Source organism: Patella vulgata, chromosome 3 (genome assembly GCF_932274485.2).
Source record: "Patella vulgata chromosome 3, xgPatVulg1.2, whole genome shotgun sequence".
In the NCBI taxonomy this organism is placed as follows: Eukaryota; Metazoa; Mollusca; class Gastropoda; family Patellidae; genus Patella; species Patella vulgata.
The window spans coordinates 74,900,520-74,924,260 of NC_065881.2; the positions used below are offsets into that span (position 1 = coordinate 74,900,520).

Here is a 23,741-nt window from a genome sequence, read left to right on the forward strand (position 1 = left end):
TTATTGGAAGTAAGGTACATCAACATCAAAGGATGGCGTTACATCTGTATTTTAAATGTAAATAGCTGGGTATGTGTAGAGTAGGATGCAGACCACTAATGTTGTTACTATTATTTAAAGATACAGTCCCACCAAAGTATTGATAGTGTAGTTATTTCCAATAAAAAATATGGCATATTTGGTATATATGGAAAGTAGAGAAACTCAGTCTTACTAGAAAAATACCCCTTCAAAACACCAATGGGGCGCCCAAAGGACAAGCATGGAAAGGTGTCTCTACCTGCTCGAGTGACGTAAGGACCACTTCGCGCGAGTGTGTTGTAAGAACATTGAGAGACTTAAAGGTTAAGTAGAGCCCGTGATTAAACTGAAAACAAGTTGGCGGAGCATAATCCAATAATTTACTTAGGTTTAGTACATGTAAATGGACAGCGACGAAAGACAAATACAAACTGAAATGGATTCTACCTCAATAAAATTATATGACTGATACGGCCACTCAAAATAGATTTTTGTGGTATGGGGTAGTTTTATTGCGATTAAAATGTTTTGAGAGGGATCTGAAGCAAACTTTTGTAAGATAAATTAGTGTAAACATGTTTTTAGTCCAAATATATCATCAAATCACCGATTTTGTACGCGATATGTGCTTTGAAGCAAGCTTTGAAGCAAAGACGTTGTTCCCTGTTGCCCAATCTGTGGTAGAGAGCTGTAAGTCAAGCAGAAATTTGTGGAAACGTTTGACCCAGGCAAAGAGGTGACAATAAACATTAAATCAATAGAAACAACATTTTATTTTCTAGAATTTATTTGCTTGTTTCGTTGAATATCTGCGCACTTGTTCTGTCATATCAATTGCACTTATCAGTCATTTGTCAGTGATAAATTATCATTCAATTGTGTCAATGTGATGGTGTTTGTTACCCCTGAGTTGTACTTTTAACAAAACTGTGCCAACAAAACATTGTCAATCCAAAAGGCTTTATAATTTAGATTAATACGTATTTCTGATTTTCTGTTGTTCTATCCGAAATGTCTTGCCTCTCCGCCTGAATTTTCGGGTGATTGAACACAAAGCAGCTCTATTGGGGGCCTCGCGGGTTCGTACGGATTTGTACAGTTACAGTTTAAATTATACACATTTATCGCTAGATTTCAGGTTGGTCTTTCAATACGATAAAAATTGTAGAAAGTTACAGGGAATATAAATGCAGCTATTAGAAATAAAATGGAATAAAATGAAATGAAATGTAGAATGAAATAAACTGAAATGGGGTTTAACGTACTACTGTCCTTCTCCGACTGGGTTAATGAAGACGGGTATTCTTATTAGAACTGGAGCCTCCATTAAACATAAGCTATAATTACAATATGCACCCAGTTCTCCAATTACCCAGAGGATCTCAGCCACATTTCTTTATATTCTAATATTCTAATATAAGTATTATCTATGATCTAAACTGTTTGTATCTAAAGAACTGTCTATATCCAGACCGTATTTCTTTCTAGCACGTTCAAATATATCATCCTCATCGTCATCTTCATCCAAGTCCAGACTATCCAGACTGATATTTAGAGCATCTCTGTCATGGCTTGATTTCGGACTGGGTGTCCGTTTCTTGGTATTTGGCTGAGGTGTCTTTGTAGTATTTTCGTCATCTTCTGTAAATATATATATATCAAATTTAAAAATTTATGCAAACATTTTTTTTTACTTTAAATATAACCCAAAATAACATTTTAGTAGCAGATACCAATAGCACTGTTTTTGATGATATTTAATGTTTCACGGCCTTAATCCATGCTAAAAATATACTCAGATTGGTTTATTATTAGTTAAGAAAATAGAACAATCTGATTAAAATACATATCTATATTTCGTTTCGTTTTTTATACTTTCGATGGCCTACACTACATGAAGATCTGACAAGTTTTAGCGATAGGTCACGTCAGGGGTCATAAGACCGACTTATAACCCTATGATGTCAGACATTTGATTAACCAACCAGCATTGATGTTACTAGTGGATTACCCACAGTTCCGTGCAAAACACGCTGTGACAAACCGCTTCATTGGCTTATCCCTGACACCATTCAGAACACGAGTTAAATAACAACTCTTCCAGATCCAAGTGTAGTAAAGACAAGTAAAACGAAATTTTGAACTATAAAAACGAAACGAAATAGGATCTGTGTTTTAATCAGATTGGAAAATAGAACTAAAACATCAATGTTAGATATTCTCTCGACTTAGATTTAACCGGATTCAAACGAGGCCAATCAAACGATTTTAACAAATTTGAATTATTAAACCAATAGGTGTCAATGGTAGAAACAGCAACGGGATTCTAGTCTCGGTCAACGTAAGGAGGTTCTGGGTCGGATGTCAACATGTGGCAAAATTTACTCGATAATCAACCACACAAATAAACAAATCCCCGGTTACGCATGCGCAATGGAACTTTATAAACAACCATGAATCGTGACGATGAATTAGGATCAATAAATAAACATAGATATGGTCTTTAAAGAGAGATATTTTACATAAAAAAAAACAAGAGTTGACAACTCTTCCAAACTAATATTCGTAAATTGTGTCTGAATGATAGAGTCTACCGGGATTCTAAAGCTCTATTATACAATCTATTATGGACGTATTACTAATGAAAAATGACAAAAGAAACCGCAGAGATTAGTTTGGAATATTTAAGCCCAGAGTATGAATAAGTAATGACCCCAGTGGACCCATCACAAATGAACTCACTTTGTTGATTGGATGATTTGATTTCTCTTTCCGCCTCTTTTATTACATCAGACACCATTTTCTTTTTCTCTACCATTTGGCCTTTAAGTAGAAAAAACATTTTTGATCTTTAAAATGAGATTTAAATCTGCCTTTATATAATGATGAGGCAGGGGATGCTAATAATTAATAATATGCAAAATAATGGTAGACTTATAGTAGACAGTTCAACATTTTAGGCCACAAATATTTCATGTATCAGCAATATCAAACTATGTGGCTGTGAATACAGGAAACGAAAGGTTTTACGATAATTGACTTATCAATGTACAATGTATTCCCGTCTTCATTAGACCAGTCGGAGTAGAACAGTACCTAGGACGCTAAACCCATTTCATTTCATTTACCTATCACTGTGTCAACAACCTAGCACCCCTTATCTAACCTAACTTATTCGAAGTTATGAGCCTTCCAAGTGTCTGTGCTCATTTGATATACTATAAGGTTAGTAACGCTATGGTGCATATTAAAACGTACATTTTCAAGAGATTTTATCAACATGAACGTACCATTTTTATCTTTCTCTGAAACCACAATTGTATCAATTCCTTCCATTTTTGGGACCTTTTCACATTTGTAAGCTGAAGAATTATTATAAGCAATAAACATTTTTTCATATTTTTTCGCATTACGTTTTCTAAGTTCATCTTTGTTAACATTTTTAATTGGCTTCTGTTTCTTTCGTTTTAATTTGGCACCGTATTGAACATCTTCATCGAGTTCCTGAGGCAATCCATACTCGTTTCTGTTCATGAGCTCGTGCTCCACGATTTTATTAGTTACGTACTGAGACCTGAAACGCCGCCATTGGTCTTTTTCAAACTTCCGTCTGAGATATGATAATTGTTTTTGTTGTCTAATTTTTGATTCTTGTTTCTGTTTTTCTTTAAGCTTTAACATTTCATTATGTTGTTTTATATATGCTAACTGTGCTTCTGAAAGTCTATCAATAAGTTTGGCCTTTCTTTGTTTTTTGGTGTCAGCGTTATTATAGGCCGTGTGCATATTGATATACGCCTTTGCTTCACGTCTTGTTAATATATATTCCTTTTTATGTCCTGGAGAAACAGACGACACCGGTGGAGAGGCAGTTACGGAAGGGGTCACACCCGAGGTATCTACCTTCTCAGAGTCAACCGATTGCTCCAAATTAAGTTTATTATTTCTGATATCCTGTTTTGTTAACCCGGTGTACACAGTGAACATATGATCCGATTGGTTAATATTCGGTTTAAACGTGAGTTCTTCTCTCTGTTTCGCTTTAGTTTCTACACATTTTACTTTATTCATCTTCGGCGCATTATCCCACTTTTGCTTAGACGTTCGTGTTGTTTGTCGATTCTTTTCCTTCTCTAAACTTAATCTAGTAATTAGATGGGTTTTTGTTTCTGTTTTTCTCTGGGCCTTATCGTTCTGGCCCGTGCTCTCATTTCCACCCCCTGTTGCAGGCTTACTGTCGTGCAGTTTCCTTTCTTCCTGTACAACAGGGGCTTTATTCTCCTTCTCGTTCGATTTGGCAGCATGAAACTGAAATTGATTTTTCTGTTGGGGAGGCTTTTTTGATTCCGTAACAGGCGAAGTCTGTTCAGCCTGTCGGTTATTCTTTTCCTGCTTTGGCAAAGGTTCTTCATGCCTGTAAAGAGTACCATAACACAGAAATTAATTAAGGAAATGTATACGTATAGACGCAAGCGGTTGTCATGCAAGACACGTTCACATTATGCAAAAGATGGACGGAGAACTATGCAAATCGGCAGGACCCATACTCTCATTGTCGCAATGCTTCACATCGAATTAGGAAACTTGGGATATTTTTATACTTAACACATTAAATCTCATTTCAATCGAACAAAAATCCCAGCCTGTACATATTTCACATTTTGCGTAAAAGACAGAATGTATAACCTTGGGTCCAGAACCTTGTTATAGTTATTATAAGCTTTGTCACTACTTGTGTAAAGGGGAGGAGCCATTTCAAAGGGAAGTTTCAGCTCGATTTTCACGAAATTCGAACTCATTGTTGTGTAATATATTTGAATACATCCACTTGAATAAAAAAAATGTTACTAACCTTACAAAATTTTCTTTAGATCTAGTATTAGCCCACCCCGTAGCAAATTTCCCTTGCCTGAATAATATTGAAAATATAAATTACACAAGACCAAAGTTAAAGATGCATTACGTAAGAGCTAAATTTGCCTATTGCAAGGCTTTTTTTTGCTTCAAATGTTATATGTCAAGCCCATGATCAACTCTTTAGACCATCCGATGGCTGGGATATTAAATGGATAACCAAGGCATTGTTTATTTTCGTAGCAATGGTAGGCTACTTGTCAATAGAGACTATCTTCTCAAAACTTCAAACGTTCATAACTTCGCTCAGAATAATGTAATTGGGCTGACATTTTCAATATATTCATTTTTCATTATCTACTTTTGAACTATTATAACAAGAATGGCAGCTCTTCAGCTAAATCTTACATAATGCAGCTTTTTGAAGTTTATTTCTGTATCTCTATTTGTTTCTTATTTTACCATTGCCATTTATGTTAAAATATCAATGGACTAGAAGATTATATAGATTCATATATATCCATTCTTTCAATAAACACGCATGCTATAAGAAATAAATATTGAATACACAAGAAATATTCTTTCTTACCCCAAATCTCTTTCTCTGGTGGTAATCCCCGCATAACCTGTAACATACAAACATTAAAAAATAACCTGTACTATATAAACAAAAACATTATAACATATATTAAATAAAATATAATGGGGTTACACGTCTATCTGTTCTACAACAACACAGCTAATGTGCTATGAGGTAAATTTTGCCCCGACAGCGGTCAACCAACGAAATTGACTGATGGTTATAGTTAATTGATTCCGACAAATATTAAAATTTTATATTTATTTCCAAAATTTTTTCAATACCTCCTTTGAACACCTTTTTTAAAACCAAACCATTTCTTTGGCATTCCTTTTAATATAGAAAGAAATTACGTTAACCAACGAACACCAGAAAGGTGATGTTACCTGTGTGTTGAGGTTGTGCTTTAGGCGAACTGGTTTCTAATTCTTGGTTCACCAAGTTGTTAAGTTTTGGTAAAGGCGCTGTTCGTCCTTTTTTATTGGGAGCTGAATAAACTTGACGATATCTTTGATCACCTAAAAGGTAAAGAATAGTCTATTTTATAAAATGACGGAGCAAATTGTATGGATCATATTTGCTTGCACTGAATAAAATGTTTTATATAGACAAGAGAACTGTACATTTTATTCCACGGTGGATATACTTCCGGTTGGACAACGGGTTAGCTGTGAACTATCGTTTGGGAAGAGAGAGAGAGCGAGAGAGAGAGAGAAAGAGAGAGAGAGAGAGAGAGAGGGGGGGAGAGAGAGAGAGAGTAACATATGGTTCAATTTTATTTCAGTAATTCGCTTGCGCGTAGGGGTCTTTAGTAGTGGGAGGAAACCGGAGGACCCGGAGAAAACCCACGAGGTCGGACAGGCGACCCTACTCCTTGTCACGTACAACCGGGGAATCGAAAACACACCAGTTGACTAAATGACAGACCTTATGATGAAGCGCGCACACGCTAACCATTCGGTCATCCCCCCGCCCACGTTTGGTAAGAAATTCAGTGGATGTGCTGCACACATTGCTCGTGGGGATTTTCGATGAGTCTACTTTTGGTTTGGACGAAGAGTTAGCTATGGACTTTTGTTCGGGAAGGACTTCAGTGGATATGTATATCACCTCCTTGTCGGACAGGTCGTGACTTATGTTTCCCATCTTCACTGTAGTTATCAGCCTTTATTGAAGAACGACCATACCGGTAGTTGGTAAGCCGAGGGTTTGACATGAGGCCACCATTTTGTTTTGGTGTAGGTAGCCGTTGCTGTGTTAATGATCTGTTTTTTCTCAGTTCCCCATTTGTGACACTGAAATCAAAATATAGAAATTTTTTTAGTTTATAAATAAGAGCTTTTACAAGACAAAACAAAAAGTTCACCCGCTGCTTCGAAACAAAATGTTAATTTGGCACGGAAAGTGTGTCACAATAGGTATTTGGGAGCACAAAACTGTACAAGCGAAACCCATTCATATGAAAAGAAGTAAAACATCAGTAAACTAGTTATAAAGCAAATCTAAAGTCTACGGAATTAAGAATGCCCGAATCTATCTTTTGGACACCAAAGGGATTGAGCCCCCATCCGCCCCGCGCCCCTCCATTACAAGTCATCTGTTATTTCCACCTTGTCAAAAATTAAGAGAAAGATATTAATAATCTGTCATGATGCCTGCCCATTTAGACAACTGCATTTTTGACCAATGACACATGTCCACAAATATATCAAAAAATTATTATACATCTTTAATACACACACTCAGACTGAATAAATCTTTTCAGTTTTAATTAAATGGAAGCAGAATATATATTTCTTAATATTCTCGAAGTATATACTTAGTGTTTCCGACTTAAAATCGTCGATTTGGGAATTAAAATGTCGGCCAACTAGCTGGATGTCATTTCTCAAGCGGAACTAATTGTAAACAAACAGAGTACGTTTAGTATGTGATTGAGATCATTGTACGACATTATTCATAATACGGCGATTCTCCAGAGTTTCTCCTATTAAAAGGCATCGATAATTTCAGAACACACTCTTACATCGTTAAAAAGTTTAGAATTAGGAATAAACACCAATACTTACTACATATAAAACCTAGAATAATTATCAATGTGCATACACCGCGGCCCTGTTGTTTTAGCACTCATATTTAATATAGAATACCAAATAATAAATATTTAAGTACCAATGTTTTGAAAAAACAGAATCACTATACATGCAAAGCCGCCATATTAATGTTTCGATTGCATGTTGTTTTCAATCGATCACAAAAAATAAGTAATCGATAATGTAAATGTGTAAATATATGCCTATAAATCGGTTGACTTAATGAACCATGCACAATATAGAAAACACGTTAAAACAATCGGCAATACCAACAAATCCTAGAGCACAATGTATAAAACATTCAACTAAGAGTTCGTCCAAATAATGTATAAAACATTCAACTAAGAGTTCGTCCAAATAATAATTTAATTTTCTAGAAATGAATAGCCACACACATGAGTAATATTCCAGTCAACAATTCTTAGTTAAAAATGTCACTGTGTTGGCCATCAAATATTATTATATCTACAGAATATATCCACAAGAAAGTATATCTCAAAATTAATTTGTCAGATTAACCTATTTCTGAAAGTAGTGCCTTGAGTGACTTCAAACTATCTAAAGAATAATTCCTAATTGAAAACGTCACTGTGTCCCAACAAATATAATCATATCCACATGAAAATGGGACGTGGGATGGCAAATCAATCCAAACGAAAGTATTATCACAAAATTAATTTGTCAGATTAACCTATCTCTGAAACTAATGGCTCAAGTAATTTCAGAGTATCTCCAAAATATTCGATTAGTTCAAACACATTCGAGGTAACACCATGAACGCAAGTCTCCTTTTGTTCAAACTTATTCGAGGTAACATCGTGAGTACAAAATAATTCTTCACTGTAAACGTCACTATATCGATCAACAATTATTATTATATCCACTGACAACAGAACGCGGGATTACGAAAAATCAAACGAAATTAATTTGTCAGATTAACTCATTTCTGAGACTAATGCTTTAAGTAATTTCAAAATATTTCAAAACGTTTCGTTTAGTTCAAACACATTCGAAGTAACACAATGAGCATAAAACAACACAGGGTTATAGATAATCGCGTATCATCTGTGGGAATATCTGATTCAAGACGCTTCGTGAGAATCGGAAATCTCCGGAGTTTATCGCGCCAATCCTTGTATCAGATTAAGTTGTCTGAATATCATTAACACTGTGCTAGTCAGTAGAGTCATATTATATAGAAAGAGTTAACAAAAGATATTCTATAATATCTGTAATATTAATACATGTTATTAAAGATGGCGGATCTAGAGTCTTAAATTAATAATAGTTCTAAAAGGGGCGGATCCTAAAAGATAAACTTCAAAATATTACAGTTTATTACACGGGTGTACACAAACTTGTCAATGAGCGAACAAAAGAATATAGGCGCTTCAAATGTTCCAGATGCCGTCCCCCGTTTATTAAATGTTACAAAATGTGCCCCTTCCGGTTCCCTAACATTACATCCTTGATTAACATTGTTTAACTGCGCCCATTCCATAAGAGAGTCAGTTCCCTGTGGTCATACCCTGAATTACGTACAGTATATCTGGCATTGGTACATGTATGTAATATAATAACCAAGGGTGTTATGTTTAAAATTATAATTAAGGGGAGAGGGGTGAGGGTTACATAGACTAAGACTGTACCCCAATCCCATTTAGATATCCCGAATAACAAAATTTGTTTATAAAAATAATTATAAGGAAATTATATATTTATAAGTTGTAATTGTCGTTTAGAGTGTAAACTGTAATCATTTATTTATACATAATGTATTACTTACTATTCTACGTTTGTATAGTCATAACAATAATTATCAGTGAATAAACATATTATGAAGCTATGTGTACATATATGTAACACGTGTTTACATAGCGGACAAGCTACGTTATCATATTTATACCCTTTAATCTAAAATTAATTATGGTGTAGGTGGTCAACTCAAAATTAATTAAGAGCTGTCACGTACGGATCCCCAATCTCGCAAAGCAAGTAGGTAGAATCAAGCTATTGATGCTATAGATACGTGCAGTAACCCACATATTTTAAGATGTCATTATCATTGAACAAGGCCACGAGAAAGTAGTCCGAGCCGAGTATGGATACAATCATTTACTCTCCTAAAATATATTTAAGCTTAAATTCCCCCCAAACTTCTTCTCGTGTTACCCGGAGTGGTTGTTATATCCGGCACGGTTGAATTTTTTAAAAATAAATTTTGTCTTTCATCTGTTATTGACCTTTCCACGGTCACATTTTTAGCGGAGAGTTGCAAGCTGGATGCAAGTACATGTGCTACCAATATCCGAGCTGATCACTCACCAACAGTGACAAGCGCCTGTGAGTTTGAGCAACCACCCAAATCGTTGCATGTATTAAATTTCGAACGAAATGCAATTTGAAGTAACTATACAGAGTATTACCATATACATGTATTGTACAACGAGACTATTCAGTTTCCCTCTACAAAGTTCATCGAGATTTTCGGGCGTGGCTTCCCCGATATCAGTGGCGCAGGACGGAGGACCTGGTAATAATAATAATAATAATAATAATAATGTACATTTATATAGCGCTTAATCCATCCATGAGCATGCTCTAAGCGCTGAAGGACAGCTGTCTAGTCGTTCGGATGAGACGAAAAACCGAGGACCCTGACAGTTTGAATTCGATATAAGAGTAAGCCATATTGCCGCTGCCCGGGCAAAATTTCCCTCATAGCACACTGTATGGCGTATGCCCGTTTTCATTAGCCAAGTCGGAGTAGAACAGTAGGACGTTAGACCCCATTTCATTTCACTTCCTTCCACAAAATATATTTCCATTCAATGACATTGGAAGCGTAATGATCTGAACAAGAATCTTTCATCATCAATAATTTAGTCTTCTGGATTGATTAAATCTGATTTGTAGTCAATTTAAACTTTAAATAGTTACATCCCTGTCTACGATGCCAGACAATTTTATATAATTCAAGAGGAATACAGACAGAACCCACCCTAAATAAGGTTATCGCCTCTTGGAATCTTTTAGGATTGGCTGGGAGAGTTTTTGCGCTGTATAATACCAGATAACAATTAAAGCCCTCACATGCCAGAATACGGGTTCAACATACCACACACAATCAAGAGTACTATATTTGAAAAACAACCTTCATTTCATATAGCCATCTTTTAAAGGAGTACATATATCCTGTCTTGAGCACAATACCCGCCACTAAGGGCTATTTGGGGAGATAGTTGGATTTGGATACCTGGACAAAGATTACCTCCAATCATTTGATTGCTTTTACTATTAACAATATAATTGAGTTGGAGACTTACCCTAGAAGTTGCCTCGCTAAGAGAGGCAATAAGCTAATCTGTTCGGTTCGACTTTCACATTCATACATCCTGTTCAAGGTTTATATCTAAATCCACAACTAAAACATCCCAATAACTGCTTAACAATATTTAGCACAATAATTATAATTTTAAAAAAAAAATCTTTAAAGCTCACGAACATTTAAAATAATTTCAATGTAAGCCAACCCGCCGTGATAAATTATATAAGTGAAATTCACAGTAGTATTAATGACAGGGATCTCTTCAGTCAAATGTTTTGATAACATTATACGTATCTCCTTTATTCTATAGAGTGAATATGAACCTACTTTTTTTTAATATACTACATGTATATATGTAAACAATATTTACCTTGGTAACTAAGACAAAAACACAAAATAAACACGATCTATATACATGTACCTCACTACATCAATTAAATATGCCCTTGGTCTACCGTTATATCAGCAATTCAAATGGAAATAATAAAGGAAAAACCTTTGATTTGCAAATAATTGGTGTATTTCTGGTGTATGTTGAAAAATATATTTGCCATTATGAAAATATGTAGCTATATAACCCGGAGATATTTCCGTGAAACATTTATAAATCGTTTAAGCTCTATGTGCGAGTATAATTTATAACATAGTTAAATACCCATTCAAGATCCATGGAACATTACAGTATACTATATTCGTGAAAGATCCAATGCCACATTGTAGTGCTATATCCGTGCTACATGTGCTCGTACGTCACATTGCAGTACTGTATTCGTATAACGGCACTTTGCAACATAAATATCACATTGCAGTACTATATCCGCGCAATATACATATCACATTGCAGTACTGCACCGTGCAACATACATGTCACATTGCAGTAGTATATCCGTGCAACATACATGTCCACGTAGTACTATATCCGTGCAATGGAGTAAAGCAGTACTGCAACATAATGGAACATTGCAGAAATATATCCGTGCAACATAATGGAACATTTCTATTATATATAAATATTTATGTTACATAAGAAAGACGGATGGGGACTCCAGCTTACAAAATCCGTTTTCCAATAACTGGGCTACGACATTACATCATTTCTGACTGTTGGTAATGGCCAAAATTGTACTTGTACTTTGGTACTTAGGGCCTACACATAATTTACAAAGGGCGGAGTGGGATCTGATATGTTTTTGAGAAAGGATATGCGCATTTCTTTTAGAACACATAAGAAATTCACATACCTTATATATTTTCTACTTTTGTTTTTAAACGCAACCTGCACAAATACACAAGAATAATGGGTGATAACCTGAATGCATAACCTGAAAGTCTGACGTTAAGAGCACAGAGGAATGTTATAGAAGATTTATGTCTAACATTTCTCTGTTATAGAAGAGTTCTGTCTCTGTCATAAAGGATTTCTCTCATATCGCCGACTCACCGAGTTTTAGGGGGAAAATTTTTGTCGACGTTATGGGAATGAGTGGCCAAGAACAATAGACCCAAACTGAAGGATAAACCTCATTAAGCAGATAATTTTGGGAGCATTTATTTTTTTTAAAATTTATAATACATCACATAACACAATCTTAAATTTTTGCACGCAGTCCAACATAGTCCAAAAATTCTAATAAATTCAGTCTTCCTTGTTCATATCTATAACATTGTTATGCACTCTAAGGAGTGCGGTTTCAGTGCTATGCCCCTCTCGATAAGCAGACTGGAATTTACCGAGCATTGAGTTTCGAGTGAGATAATCTATTATTTGAGATAAAATGATCTTTTCAAGCAATTTTGCTAAAAATGAAATATTTGACACTGGTCTATAACTTTTGAGTGTATTACGGTCAAGACTTGTTTTTTTAATCAGAGGTCTTACAATGGCCTCCTTACAATCATCCGGAAAAATACCAGAGGAGAGCACATCATTTATAATAATCGTCAAAGCTGGTGCTATTTCATCCAGACACTCTTTTAGTAGTTTTGTAGGAATTGGGTCCAGAGCACATGACTTACACTTCATTCGACACACCACCGATATTACATCATCAACATTCAATGGCTCAAAAGCAGAGAAATTACACTGGGGTGGGACATTAATGTCAGTGTAAGGGGGGGGGGGAGTCAACAAACTTTTCACGAATTTTAATAATTGTTTCGGCAAAAAAGTCAATAAAGGTCTGTGGTAAAAATCAATTTCAGTGAACTATACTAATAATGACTGGTCCCTGCCTCATTATCGCTTTTAATCCGCTTTAATCCAATCAAAGGGTGCCGCGGTCGACTTTCCAAAACTCCGTGAGTCAGCGATATGGGAAGACCCCTCTCAGAATAGAATATTTCTTTGATATTAAAGATTTCTCTCAGAGTAGAAGATTTCACTGTTATAGAAGATTTCTATTAGAGTAGAACATGTCTATTAGAGTAGAACATGTCTCTTTTATAGAAGATTTCTATTAGAGTAGAACATGTCTGTTAGAGTAGAACATGTCTCTTTTATAGAAGATTTTTGTCACAGTAGGACATGACGTCTGCTATGGAAGAGCATTTCTGTTATAGAAATGAAATGAAATGAGGTTTAATGGGCTAATGAAGAGGTTTCATTTATTGTAACATTTATAGCTTAACCTATTTAAATGCCTGTTGTTAATGTATAATAATTTAATTTTTATTTACATTAATAAATAACATTCATGGATCTTTTCGGTGAAATATTTTTTTCAATATGTTTTGTGGCGATACTGTACTATTATAGTTTGTTTACGTTTAATTTTTCATAGACATAATAGAGTGTATTTATAGATAATAAGAAACCTAATCAAGCCTGTCATTGACCGGTCGATGTTATAAGGTGAAATGAAATGAAATGAAATGGACTTTAACGTCCTACTGTTCTGCTCCTAACCTGGGCTAATGAAGACGGGCATACGCCATACAGTGTGCTATGAGGGAAATTTTGCCCGGACAGCGGCACTACGGCCTACTCTTATATCGAATTCCAACTGCCAAGGGATCTTTTACGTGCACCCCAATGTGTACACGGGACCTCGGTTTTTCGTCCCATCCGAACGACTAGACAGCTTCCTTGTCAGCCCCTCCGTCCTGCATCACTGACAAGGGGGAACCACGCCGGAAAATCTGGATGAACTTTCTCGGCCAATGCAGGGATCGAACACCCGACCTCCAGGCTAGCGAGCTAGCGTCTTACCCACTTAGCCACGTGATCCCCATGTTATAAGGTATAAACATAGACTTATATATAGAGTATTATTATAAGTAGGAAATATCGTAATTTATATACTCACTGATGTAAGTATAGCCCATTTCTTTATAAATCTGGCTAATTGAGTAAGGCTCTGGCTCAGTAACGGGGCTTTCCACAGTTCGAACTCGGGGTTGGCCGTGAAAAATCCCATGGGGTTTCCAGTGTGGTTCTGACACACATAACCAGGAGGTCCAGGCGTTGACTGAGAAAGTTTGTCGTGATTTTCCAGGACTGGGGGTGGGCGGGGGGGGGGGGGGCTCATTTTTACTTATTCATAATTTTGTCATTTTTCTATTTATAAAATCACTTAATTTGTGGATTTGATATGTATATATATAAAACATAATATCATTCCTCGTCGGCCAAGTTTGGTAGTTTGGTGATTAGTAAGACTTGCAGAGCTGTAAGTCGTGAATGGTGTGTTACACGGATCGGGATGACCACTACTCATTTTTCGGACAGTGACATAACTAACAATTACTGAATTCAACTGGAGTAGCGTTTCAACAATGATGCCCTTTTCACTGTGCTTGATAACCGCAAGCGAATCATTGTTGAAATGTTGTTCCTATTAAATTCAATGATGGTATATTACATAAAATTTTGCGTTTTATTTTATGTTCATTCAGACTGAATATAGTCAAACCAGTTAATCTAGAAAATGTACTATATTCTATTTCCACCTGTTGCCAAAACAGACAATATTAGAATTGTATTAAATCAACCGTTTCCAATAACTTACTATAAAGCGTCATTGACGAGACACAATACACGGTTGTTATAAAGCACCGCCTTATTTTAGTAATCTGATACTAATCTCAAATATTTCCTATCAATGAAAATAAAAAAAGTCCTTTTGTTGTTTCTGTTGTGATTAGTTTTCTAGTTTCAACACGTACACATTTTGTGTGTTTATGTTTTGCGCGGTTGAAACCAGGGGCGACATCTATTGGTAAAAACGATATAAGTAATAGATCAGATATCTCATGGTCTTAATTTTATTGATAAAGTTATTTGAGTTGCAATCTAACTATAGTTAAACTGCCGTGTAAATATATTGTAGTGTTTCATTTCAAGGTTTGATGTTGATCAGTATTGAGCAAACTCGTATAACTATAATAAACTGCATTTAGGAGTTTCGTAACAAAAAACTATACGAGCTAATATTTATAGTTCCGTATAAATCAATACGAGGGTATTTGTACTTAAACGTTTCGTATAAACCTGTACAATGTTATCCAAAAGCGTTAGTTTTGTATAAATGTTTCTCATTTTTAAATAACAAATTTGCATAAATGCTTTTTAGTATACATGGCACATGAACAAGTTAAACACCATTGCGATCGCAATTTAAAATCGTACTTACCGGTTATTAATTGCAATATTTGGTAATTTAAAACGATCACTATGGTAACCACGGCCATTAAACTTTTTCCCTTTACTCATAGTGTTTACAAATCCTTGTGGAATCCAAATAGAACAAATTTCACTGATGACACAAATAGTTAAAGTTCAAGTCTTATTCGTTACTAGAAATGTTCAGCTGATAAATGATTCTTCTATCAATTAAGTACCAGTAAAACGTCTTATCGGTTATTAGAAATGTTCCTCTGATAAACGATTAATCTATTCAAATTAGATGGTCAATTCAAGACCATCAAAACCCTTTATTCCTTATTGGAAATATTCCGCTGATAAATGCTTCTTCCATCAAGCCATGGCCATTAGAACGCCCTATTCCTTATTGGAACTATTCCGCTGATTTTCTTCCATCAGGTCATGGGCATTAGAACGCCTTATTCCTTATTAGATAGTCAATTTATAACCATATTCCATTGCTGTTCATCATCTGAACTCCAGTTAAAAATATCCATATTCTGTTTTACATATTTGTTTATGTAAGCAAAGTTACCATCTTTTATGAATTCACACTTTAAGATATCCCATTCTGACGTCTGATTTGAAAGATTATGTTAGAACATAAAGCTACTAAACTTTATGATCTTTTTTTTGTGCATGCAGACGGGAGTTCGACAGCTCAATTGACACGTACACAAACATCAACGGCACTGAGCTGCGGATCTAAAAGATAGATAAGCCAAGTTTATTATTCATCAAGTTACTAATTTATCAGTTTCTTGTTTGATTTATTAACACATATTTAGTCATGTTGGGGGTTTAAGACCGGTTGCTAGGTAAAGAGTACAATATATGGAATCTTTTCAAATAAAAGAGCTTTATTTAGGGTTAAAACTCTTATTGAACTAAGTCACATGATGAAGAAAAAACACAATAAAAAGTCCACTACACACCTAGACACTGAAATATGATCTTCATACGACACTCCTTCTTTCAGAAAAAAACTCACACAAAATTGAGGAATGATAAAACAACGATAAATACATCTTGACACGACAAAGATATATTCAAATATTAGCTCTTATCCATGATAAAATAAAAAGCATAGAAACGGGTGTTGCATATTATCAATCATGACAAAATCAAATAACATGCAGATTCATAAATACTGCACACCTACTATGTAAACTTATTATCCAACGAAGGTTTTTGCAAGATGTATTCATCTGACATAAATAATTTTAAAAATAATTGTCATAACCTAAGATATGATACCTATATTATGCATGCACACATCGGATTAATGCGATCTTATCAATTCTGGAAGCATATGGATGGAGACTGTTTGCGTCTTGTTATCCATTGACGGAATTTTGTGCTTAATCCATGAATCTCCCATTCTGAACTATGATACCGTCACTGAAATCGTACATTTTCACTTTAATAGATTAAAAGGCTTTAACGGCCATCAGCTAGAGATCAAGATCACTGTTCAGTTAAACGTATCATATGTTAGCCTTTTCCAAAACTAAGCAAAAATCAGAACCAAATTATACATCCTACGAAACCACTGTGTAATTTTACTGCTTAAAGAAACTTCCTTTGTTCGAACCAAATCGCACCTAATAACACACTCTTGACTTCCAAAGACAAAAACCAAACATATAACCCATAAAACTCAAATCAAGCTATTACAAACACTACTAGTTCAATATTTACTCTAATGAATTACTCAGGTAGTTTATATCTATATATACTACTTTAATGTACAAATATTATATTTCCTTGTGTACATATTTGACCGAAATTCGAGTCCGTAACTCACTATATTAGAAATATTTAAGAAGTTTTTTTTTAAAAATCAGATCGATAAGATTGATTAATATTCAAATAATATTGATAGATTCGCGAGTAATTTTTTTTAGCAGATTGTAAAGCATGAATTGTTTCCAACAACTAATTATTGTAACAACTAGGTAGGGTGTGGGCTAAAATACGACAATATATAAATGCTCTCTGACATTAGGTTGAAGTTTCAAACTCGTCCTCCGTGAATCAAAATTTAAGAAACTAATGGGTCCAAAACTTCTTGCTTTACAATATTATGTTACTACCAAAAATGATCAAATGATCAGTAGAAATAGTTTGTAATCCACCAATTAAATAAAAATTCAGTTTTGTTGTTTTAATCTGTATTGCTCCCATATTCATTTTGGTTCAATCGCTTTTTTATATTCTAATATCGTTATTTAGATTTTATATTCTAATATCGTTATTTAGATTTTATATTCCAATATCGTTATTCAGTTTTTATATTCTAATATCGTTATTTAGATTTTATATTCTAATATCGTTATTTAGATTTTATATTCTAATATCGTTATTTAGATTTTATATTCTAATATCGTTATTTAGATTTTATATCGTTATTTAGATTTTATATTCTAATATCGTTATTTAGATTTTATATTCTAATATCGTTATTTAGATTTTATATCTTATTCTAATATCGGTATTTAGATTTTATATTCTAATATCGTTATTTAGATTTTATATTCTAATATCGTTATTTAGATTTTATATTCTAATATCGTTATTTAGATTTTATATCGTTATTTATATTTTATATTCTAATATCGTTATTTAGAGTTTATATTCTAATATCGTTATTTAGATTTTATATCGTTATTTAGATTTTATATCGTTATTTAGATTTTATACTCTAATATCGTTATTTAGATTTTATATTCTAATATCGTTATTTAGATTTTATATTCTAATATCGTTAATTGCTATCTTTTAGAGGCTTTTAGTAACTGGATAGAGCGATAAACTATAACACATACATTTAGTTAACTGGTTTATCTTTTTTTCCTAATATTGTTTATAGACTTTCACCATTTGAAAGAAACAATTCAATTGCAATTAATGTTTTCAGTAGCTGTATAACACATTTATATTATAAATGTATCACATTTATTAGCAAAAGCTCTTTTTGCGAAAATTTTCCAATCACAGTTATGATCCCTTTTCTTAGATCTTTGATCAAATTTGATATTTTGTTATATACGCATGAAGTTACATTTTTACATACTCATGTTACCAAACACTGGGTAATGTAAATATCATCCTGCACAATATATACTCGATCAAAGTAGAACACCTCTGATGTAGATAATTGATAATGCGATAACATTATGAACTCAACATATTAATCTATTGATGTTTTAAGATATCCTATCTTACTATGTATATGTTACAAAATCATCATTTTATAATTTAAAAAATTGTATCGATACCTTTCGTAAAATATCTATATCGCTATAGCCATTTATAGCTTTCTTATCTGAGATACGTAACTTTCAATATCATATGTCAGGATATGAATGCCACCTTCAATCCAATTGTAAGATTAATTGTTATTAAAGCTTGCTTATTTAAGATACGAAAGGGTTCCATAAAATTGCATGGGTACGCTTTAGAAATATAAACATTTTCTATAAAATTGCATGGGTATGCTTTAGAAACACATGAAGTTGCATGAGTACACTTTTGAAGCACAAAAGTAATTCTCACGAACTTTCATATAAAACCCCCAATTTTTCTATAAAACTGCAACAGAAAATGTACTTCACAAACACAAAACATTTCATACGAGCTTTCATAAAAAAAACTAAATTCCAATATAATGTATTATAATATATCCATGCGTATGAATATATTAATAACCCACAACAATTGTTACACAACATTGAGTGATAATAATTGATAAATCCATTATAAAAATCATAACATCTATATTAACTGTCTCACCACCCGCAATGTCACTGATATGTTGTTTACACCTTAACTTCACTGTAATTTTCTGAGAGCGTTTTGTAAGAAAACATAATAAAGATCTACTACACATGTGGGTGTTTTTTGTTAATTGTATTGCACACACAGTCAGTAAAACCTTAAAGTGACAGTCCCTATAATTATAAAGCTTTAGGGGTATAGATAACGCCAATACTATTCGCTTAATTTGGTAACTACGTGTGTTGTTCATTACTTGCCCGTCTCCATTAGCCCAGTTCGGAGCAACACAGTAGGACGTTAAACCCCCATTTCATTTCATTTTTGTGTCGTTTGTGTTTCTTGTCCAGAGGTTTGTATTATAGCTTTTGTTTGCGCGTAGTGGGGTTCTCCCCCACTTACGAGTAATATTAAATAGCCCAGCAAGATATCTAATTTACTAACATATAAAGACTTATGCTCACTTTCAAATGATTGGCTTCCAGTCTGTGGATAATGCTAATGTGTCTCATGATAAAGTACTAATTTGGTCATTATATTGTTTTTTTCCAAAGAGTGAAAAGGCAAACATCATATCGTTGGCAGAATATTCCAGGGTATCCAGGTGTAGTAATCAAATCAAATGCCGTTTAATACTTGTAAAAATAGATTATGTTTAAACATTTTCTCAATCCAATCTATATAGTAAAACCTTTGACAAAAAGTACAGTGGAAAATATGATGGTCAATTGATAATTAAACAAAACGAAACCAATCGAACCCAAACACAGTATTAGTTTTATGACTTTCGATAGCATACTTTTGAAATTATTGCTCTGTAATAGCCACTTTAAATGAAATGAAATGAAATGGGGTTTACTGTCCTACTGTTCTGCTCCGAAATGGGCTAATGAAGACGGGCATACGCCATACAGTGTGCAATGGGGAAATTTTGCCCGGACAGCGGCACTACGGCCTAGTCTTATATCGAATTCCAACTGTCAAGGGATCTTTTACGTGCACACCAATGTGTACACGGGACCTCGGTTTTTCGTCACATCCGAATGACTAGACAGCTGTCCTTGTCAGGCCCTCCGTCCTGCATCACTGACAAGGGGAACCACGTTGGAAAATCTGGATGCAGGGATCGAACACCCGACCTCCAGGCTAGCGATCCAGCGTCTTACCCACTTAGCCACCGTGACCTCCCAATATCCACTTCAAAACTAACAAAAACAAAATAAATTTCATAATTAAACTCTATATTCAATATTAAATTGCTATCATTGAAACTGGATAAAATCATGAACATATTTTCCACTCGAGGAAAGCGTCACTTTAAAATGTAGAATACAATATATAAAAAGACAAAAAAGTAGAATTGAAGGAGACACAGTCGAGTAAGCTATTAAAGAATACAATGCTAGTTTTATATCCAACAAGATTGATATTTGGGATTAGAAATATTCGTGATACAATAACATCAATGCATAGAATACATTATTAGATTTTACTATAAGTAAAATTAATGATACGCTTCAATGATAACTGGACATGAGGATAGATTAGTTCAGTCATGTATGAACTGATTGTTGTTATTGTTATAGATCTTGAAATTAACATCGATGTAAATATCTTGTTTACTACCTCTAAACAGTAAAACACCTTCTTATTTCTTAGTGTGATCAACCAAGGGAATGGTCTGGAAGAAAACCACAAATGTTTTCTCTATTGACGTCAAAGTTCTCCCACATTTTACCAGCTGTAGCATAATCTAAGATTTTATAAGACCCAATCTGATCTTGTATTAATTTTATAATTGTACTTGGGTAATCCCCTTGTGTGCCACCTATTTATCACTTTTCCCACTTGCTCCGAGAACATACATAGTGTCCAAAATCTGGCTGAACGTAAATTCAAACATTTTTCATCTAGTCAACAAAAACAGGCATACAAAATAGAAGAAAAAGAATAATTATTATTAAGTAGCTGCGACTACATTTGTCTACAACGGAAAGCGATGGAATACCAGTGGTCTAGTTCCGTCTATATTCACTGTAAATTTACAGGATTCAATACTATGGAATACAATTATATTGAGTATATAATTGAGGACTATGCATTTCCAGTTTCAACTATTAAATATGGTTGAAAAGAAAAATATATATGTGGAGGTAGAAAACCAATTACAGGCTCTGTACTCACAATTTCCTATTTTGTGGTATCTGATATTTCTAAAGGTCAATGGGAATTGAGGAAAAACTTAAAGCCGGGCAATGACACAAGAATTAACGTTTAAGTCGAGAGACAAATATACTTTGGTGGTCTACACGCTGAGATAAATTGGGTTGCCTCCCTTTTCAGATATAAATGAGAGAGAGAGAGAGAGAGAGAGGGAGAGGGAGAGACAGGGGGGGGGGGGCCTTAACGTCCACTCGACAAAAACTAGGTCATTTCGGGACTAACATATGGTTCAATTTTATTTCAATAATTCGCTTGCGCGAGTAGGGGTCTTTAGCAGTGGGGGGAAACCGGAGGACCCGAAGAAAACACACTCCTTGTTACGTACAACCGGGGAATCGAAACCACGCCAGTTGACTCAATGACAGACTTTATGATACAGCTAACCATTCAGCCCCCCCCCCCGCCTGCTTTTCAGAGACTTGCATATAAAGCTACAAGGTTAACACACCCCAACCTTTCGCCCAGGTCTCTAGAGGTCCTAGCATGCTTCCAAGTATTTCGAGGACTAATTGTTTAAACTACACCATGTGCGATTTTCTAAATCAGAGTTACTATACTTATCCATATTAAAGTAACAGGCTTTAAATTGAAGTTCACACACAAAATAACTTATGTACTCTGATTCTGGGGAGCACAGGTTAAACATAGGACACACAAGATTCAATCCTAAAGAGTAAAATAACCCAAGTTCAGCTGTTGTGTCTCAATTTCTTTTAGTTGAAACGGTATAGTTTATGTATCTTACAGCAGTTGAGATATATCACCTGCTATGAGTTCTTACCCTGGCATCTTATTGGAGAAGGGCGTTTAATTCAGCTATAAAAGATAGTACTGGAAGAACCATCGATCAATATAATATAGATATATTCTTACCTGCTCTGACTTCTTGTTAGTGGTGGATGTTTTAATGAGGTATTAGGTCTGGTAATATTTGACGTAGCTGTGTATGGTGTAGTAATATGAACTCTAATTACATGTAAACATTCTCCATTACAATCTTCTATAATGCAACAGTTCATATGAACGGTTGTTGAACTATCTGAACTCTCACTGTCCATATCCATTTTTAACTGTAGGATTTGTATGGTTTCTTCCAGATCAACTATGGTCCATCTTTAGACTTTTAGAGCTTACAGAACAAGAATTGAACAAATAGGCCCGTTAAATATTAGTTTTTTCATCGTTTGAAGGCAGATGTAAAGCCAAGATGATCATGTAAACTCTAGGAATAAGCACATTACCAAATGTATATAAATCTGACTTTTGTTGGTATCAATGGAAAAGTTTACTCCCTTTTGATAATCTAGCGTTCTCAAAATATAAACTATCAAAATTAATCCGAATCTGGTTTGTCTTTTGAGAGTTCCAGAACTGGTCCATATTTAGAGAGATAAAACATAGTTCACTAATCCTTGCGCGGAAAACACCTATCACCTATTAGACATCGATAGAGTCTAAATATAAATTTGGAAGATGAGGCGGAAATCGCTATATAATTTAAACCATCGATCAGTTATAGTGAAATAGTCAGGTATGTACAAACCAATGGTTTATTTCGTGACGAAATCCAAGTATAGGAATGGAAAATAATAATTAATTCATAGTTTATCAACACTGCAATGTATCCAAAACAATGACTTTATCTCGTAAAGACCACAGTCAATTACAAGCCGATAAAATCTTTATCCCAGACAACGAAACGAATAATTTAACAGTAATTAACACACAAATGTATTTTTAAAATGCATATAATACAAACTGGGTTTATTAGCCCGTGAATATTACAATAATTCTGTCTTTTTCCCACGTCGTTGTTCAAAGACTCGTGTGACGTGACTATCATCTGTGGGATAATCAGAAACCGTTAACAAAACTTCTAAGGCGTAATACAATGAGAAGCTTCTAGTACTCGAGTCTTGTAACTTTAAATGACTGACATACCAAAAATAATTGTTCTCATGAATTGTGAGTACGTAATTCGATCATTGCATTACGATACAGATTTATTAAAAAAAGATCTGTTAATTCAAAATACATTTCATTTATGACCTATATAATATCACGATTGTTCAGCCGGTGATGCCAGATTTTCAATTTTCATAGTGTTTGAGTGCCGGTAATCGAAAAGCGTGACGTGCAATGTGATTAGATGGTAGCAGGTAAAAACGACATTGTTCTCATTTAAATACATTGCCAAGTCGACACAGACAATTGTATAAATCT

General features: G+C 34.3%; 1 protein-coding gene across 1 annotated transcript; it reads right to left on the reverse strand.

Annotated features, from left to right (window-relative positions):
- Positions 1-737: 737 nt before the first annotated feature.
- On the reverse strand, positions 738-4,380 carry LOC126815312 (uncharacterized). Its single transcript, XM_050540881.2, has 3 exons — positions 3,312-4,380; positions 2,764-2,844; positions 738-1,662 (listed from the first exon to the last, which is right to left on the reverse strand). The coding sequence occupies exons 1-3, from the start codon at positions 4,090-4,092 to the stop codon at positions 1,445-1,447; spliced, it is 1,080 nt and encodes a 359-aa protein (XP_050396838.1). The 5' UTR covers positions 4,093-4,380; the 3' UTR covers positions 738-1,444.
- Between the last annotated feature and the right edge of the window lie 19,361 nt (positions 4,381-23,741).

Bases quoted from the DNA above. Each gene is read 5' to 3' on its own strand.
- LOC126815312 (XM_050540881.2), bottom strand. From the start codon at position 4,092: ATGAATAAAGTAAAATGTGTAGAAACTAAAGCGAAACAGAGAGAAGAA. The intron at 2,845-3,311 runs GTACGTTCATGT...TTCTACTTAAAG, and splicing joins TTCAGAGAAAGATAAAAATG to GCCAAATGGTAGAGAAAAAG. The intron at 1,663-2,763 runs GTGAGTTCATTT...ATATATTTACAG, and splicing joins CAAATCATCCAATCAACAAA to AAGATGACGAAAATACTACA.